Source organism: Salvia hispanica, chromosome 6, assembly GCF_023119035.1.
Source record: "Salvia hispanica cultivar TCC Black 2014 chromosome 6, UniMelb_Shisp_WGS_1.0, whole genome shotgun sequence".
Classification (NCBI taxonomy): Eukaryota; Viridiplantae; Streptophyta; class Magnoliopsida; order Lamiales; family Lamiaceae; genus Salvia; species Salvia hispanica.
In genome coordinates this window covers 14548242-14553361 of record NC_062970.1, presented here as the reverse complement: position 1 = coordinate 14553361, position 5120 = coordinate 14548242, and the positions used below count along the sequence as shown (strand labels likewise).

At 30.8% G+C, this 5120-nt stretch overlaps 1 protein-coding gene across 1 annotated transcript; it reads left to right on the top strand.

Moving 5' to 3' along the window:
* The first annotated feature begins 2255 nt into the window (after window positions 1-2255).
* On the top strand, window positions 2256-3140 carry LOC125196629. Its single transcript, XM_048095224.1, has one exon. It carries the CDS (start codon window positions 2360-2362, stop codon window positions 2879-2881), a length of 522 nt encoding a protein of 173 aa, XP_047951181.1. The 5' UTR covers window positions 2256-2359; the 3' UTR covers window positions 2882-3140.
* The last annotated feature ends 1980 nt before the right edge of the window (window positions 3141-5120 follow it).

Genomic DNA, 5120 nt, shown 5'->3' with positions numbered 1-5120 from the left:
AGTACTAAAGTAACGTGTTTTAATTTCCAATACTCTAAACTTCCTACAATCTTGCACCTAATTCTGTCATATATTAATACATTAGCGATTAGGAGCAGACAAAGTCACACGTATGTAAAGCATATATTAATAGTTAATATTATGTTTCTGTCACGCAATAATAATTTCAGAGACTAATGATATAATTAGTTCGTGTCACGCAACACTATCAACTCACCTTAATTTTCAAACCTGCCTAATTCAACTTAAATGCAATTCCTAACATCCTCAATCAGTTAGTTAGTTCTTTTATTTAGTTTATTCCATCATTGTCTTAAGACTTTTAAGCCCTTACAAATAATACTTCTATTTGTCATTTTCTGAAAAATACTTCTATTCCGTCCAATCTTAAATACTAGGTGCAATATCTTTACAAATTGTCAATTTTTTTATAAATACGTGAATTATACCTAAATTTTAGTTTTTAGCTTATTCAGTATTTTTTTGGTCATAAATGTAAACTTTTAAATTGTTGTAATGTGACATGAGTCAATTGATCAGTCAATAACTCAAACTTTGAAATTTGATGAGCAATTTGAAGATTTTATCAAAAGACATATAGTAATTTTCTACTATTGATATTCATAATATTGGGTTTGGTCATGAGAACGATCACAAAAATGTTTATATATTAATGCCACTAATTATAATTAAAATTATTTTTTTTGGCAAAAATGGCTTTTATTCGCATGAACAATGAAATGAATTAAAATTAAAATTGAAATTTGATTCATGGATTTACATGCAGTTTAAATTTTAACGCTTCTTCTCCTCTGAGTTAAAAGTGGCTGACACATTTTTGGATGGCGTGAGATTTTATATTACTCATTTTTAGTCTACTTTATATTAGGCATGGGTGTTAAAAATAAAATAAATAATAAATTGAAAAAATTGAGGAAATATAAATTATATTTTTATAATAAAATGTAAAAAATAAATTGAAAATATTGATAAAATATAAATTATATTTTTATAATAAAATGTAATTGAAACAAGTTATCGGAATGTGAAATCTATTAGCACTTATATTTATGATAAAAAATAAAGTGAAAATAAATGAAAAAATGGATTAAAAATATTGGGGGATTGAGGGAATACGTGGCACAGTGGCAGTAACAAATGATGCCAATAAAAGGTCAAATTGACGCTTTCAAAGTTCCATCCGCTGACATATGCGTGAGGGAAATACATCTCGATTCCATTATTCAATTTTATTTTGTGTGTTAAATAGAAAAGATAAAGTAAATAAAAGAGGATAATGTAGTAGAAATAAAAAAATATTTTTATTTTTAATTATGGATCATCTTATGTCGAATAGAAGGAAAATGAATTATCTTTAGTGGGACAGAGGAATACAATTAAAAAAGAATTCAATTCCTATTTATTGTTATACTTTCATTCAATTTTAGCCACTCGCCCACACCAAGCTGACTAATTCCTAATTATTCGGCGGCCTATTAGTTTTCCTTCTTTTCATATTCCAATTTTCATAATTTGTATAGATCACAATCACACTACCTACAAAAATAAAGGCAAACAAACAGTAATAAATAAATATATAAACGCATTCAACAAATTCTGTTATGCATGTGTACTTGCATTTAGAAAATTATATATACGCTGTCTAATACGTGTAAAATATTTTATACAACTAATAATATTTGAATAATATCTGAACTTTCAATTTTTTGAAATCAATATGAACTTTCGATTATGTATCATCATATATTGAGTGATATAACTGTAAGTTCTCGCTTTTTAAAAAAATCAGTCTAATTGGCATCAAAATGTGTCACCCACGTATAATTAAAAAAAACAAAAATGAATTTCATAAACTTAAATATTCAAATACAAATTAAATATAAATTCATTAAACTAATCTTATGTACATGATTTGTTATTGGGTTCTGTTCTCGGTTAACTGATGCTCAAAATAAGCAGTCCTAATTTTCGATATTGATTTACCGAGTCAGCAAATATAATTATTATCACTCAATATTTAAAGGTTTTTAAATTAAAATAAGCATAAAACATGTGTCCTACTACTGATGTTGGCATGCATAAGATATTTTATGCCAGTGATTTAGGGTAATTTTAGAGAATACTCTATTTTGGTTGTAGGTGTATTTAATACTCCTAATAGAGTCAGTTGGCATTAAAGTCTATCCCCCATCTATATTAAATTATTTGACTTCATTATTATCAAACAAAAAAGATAGGTCCCAACACAACAATTTCAATTCATTCTCCATTCTTCTTTTGCCATACAAAATAAACAACCATTTCTAGTCTCTAGAGAGAGAGAGAGAGAGGCGCCAAGATGAGCAAAAAAGCGAGCCAACAGCAAAGCCTGTTTGTGTTCATAATCACCACTCCATACCGGGCCCTCTGCAAGGCCCGCGACTTCTACGTCAAAAGCATGCTAAACTGCGCCAATTCAAACGCCATCGGGCTGCAGACCTCCGTGCAGCCCGGCCCGGCCCTGCCTCGGAGCTTCAGCGCCACCATGTCCTCGTCACGGTCTCGCCGCGACGACGACGTGGACTACCGCGAGCTGGTACGGGCTGCTTCGGCCCGTACCATCGGCGGCAGGGTCGATCTCGATGCGTATGTGAAGCAGGAGCGGAAGGCGAGGCCCGGCCCGCGGGCCTTGCCGGCTAGAAGCGCCAGCGTGGCAATGGGGAGAATTGATGAGGAGAGGCCAACTGGATATTTTGGTGAAGATATTAAAATTGGTAATATTAATAATAAATTTGATAATAGTAGAATTGTTGATAGGAAGAGTGAATTGAAGTATCCTAGAAGCAAAAGTCATGCTGCGGTGAGAACGGCATTGCTTTGATATTTTGTTTACTTACACGTGTGGAACCATTTATCCTCTCTTTTTTTTTTCTTTTTTTTTTCTTTTTTAAGAGAAATTAATGTACTCCCACTTCAATATAGTGTGTAACCATTTATGGTACTCTTTTTTTCATTTTTGGAAATAATATAGGTAGGTTGCAATATTAGTGTCTGTTAGATTTGTGTTTTTTGGTAGGAGTATGTGAAATTCCAAATTAAATTGTTGTTAATGATTATATCTAGTATTAATGTTGTAGTTAGATTGATTTGACGGAGAGTGTTTGAATCATATAATGACAACTTGAAATTAAGCAAGAACTTTGTGATTTGAAAATAGGACAGATTTCGTTATTGAAATGGTTATTTGTGTCATTTTCTTTGTAATTGTATGTGTAAATGTGAATATGTAATTTAAACCAGTTTCTGATCATTTAAGGTAATTTAATAACGTTATATATATATTGCTCATCTAATTAATTAAGATAATTTTTGTAATGATATAATTAAGGTAATTTATAATACTAATCTAAACGAATGATATACTCCAATGAGTTAATTAATACATGCTCAAGAGTCATAAGTGTTCCATAGTTTACAAGAAAAAAAAAGGAATCGAAAAAGATAAATATAATAAACTAAGACATACAAGACAGAGATCCCCATCCTACTGTTGGCTCATGTAAACACAATGATTTTGCATAAAAAAAGAGATGTTTCAAAAATTGGGTATACTCCCCAGAATCCATTTACTCTCATAGTATATCACATGATCTTCCTAACTTCTCCCCAGCATCACCACCTAAGTTAGATAGCTCTACATCCCCCTGCCCAAAATTCCATTCACTCATCAAAGTTCAACATTGCAGTTCAATAAACAAAAGGCTAAAATCCAATTGTGTGGAAGCCCCATGTTGAGAAGCCATGCGACTCTGACTCATTTCATAATTCCACAGAAAACACAGACGAAACGAATTCAATTCACACTAATTGTGAAGATTGATAAAATAAAAAACAAATTCATATCAAAAACTTAAACTGCATTCCACTACAGTAGTCTGCATTGCTTAATTGATCTGAGAGGGGAACGAGTATACAATGGTTTTAAAGAAAAATCAACTACAACAATAAGCTAAGATGATCCAGCATCAATAAACTCAGCCTCGCTGCATGATCTCGCATATGCATCTTCCATTGCTGCTCCAGTATTTTTATTCAAATTGTGATCAACTGTTCCTCTTATGAGACAGTGCTCCAAAATAGCCTGATTTCGTTTGGTTAAGTAAACAAGAGAATAGGGAAAAAAACGCATGAAATGTCAATCATGATGACACTGAGACATTGAATAAGAAATACAGTATGAGTATTTATTTATAATTTATTGCTATATAAATAATAATTAGAAATAAGTTAAAATAATATGTTTTAGTTCTTACTAAAAAAGTTTAATATTAAAAAAATTAGTATTAATGAAGCACAAATTAAGATATTTCAAAAACATTTATACTCCTGATTAATCAATGAAATGAAATTAGATAAGAAATACTATTATTACTATTATTATTATTATTATTATTATTATTATTATTATGAAAAATGTAAAAACAAAAAAGTGTATTATAATATATTCCCTTCGTCCCATTATAAGTGAGATGCATTCCTTTTTGGACCTCCCCACTATAAGAGCATCTCCAATGCTAAATTGGCCAGCCACTCTCTCTCCCTGCCACGTCAGCAGCACTAAAAATCCATCTGCCACATCGATTTAGGTCAGCCATAGGCCAATTTCGCAATAAAAATAATTCGTAATATACTACATTTACGGAATTAAAATCACGATTAAATTACCGAATTAAATTTACGAGACATATACGGGAAAATTCATTAATTTTATTTAAATAAAAAAAGTACATTAACTATAAATCAAAAAAATTACATAATAAAAAAAAATTCGGGCTTCCACACACGAGCCACCGCCCCACTCTACTCCTCACTAATTTATTAAAAAAATACATTAAAAAATGTTAGTATGCCTTGAACCCGTTATAGTTTGCCGCTAGCCGAACCTGGGGTCTCGCTAGATGTTGGGCTAGTTGTTGTTGTCCATCGCTAGATGTTGCTCTTGTACAGAAATTTAGAGATAGAGAAAATCGCGTTTATATAGTTTTTCAAAAATTAAAAAAAAAAAGAATTAATTTTTTTTTTATAAAAAGAATTAAAAAAATTAAAGAATAGCATTGGCC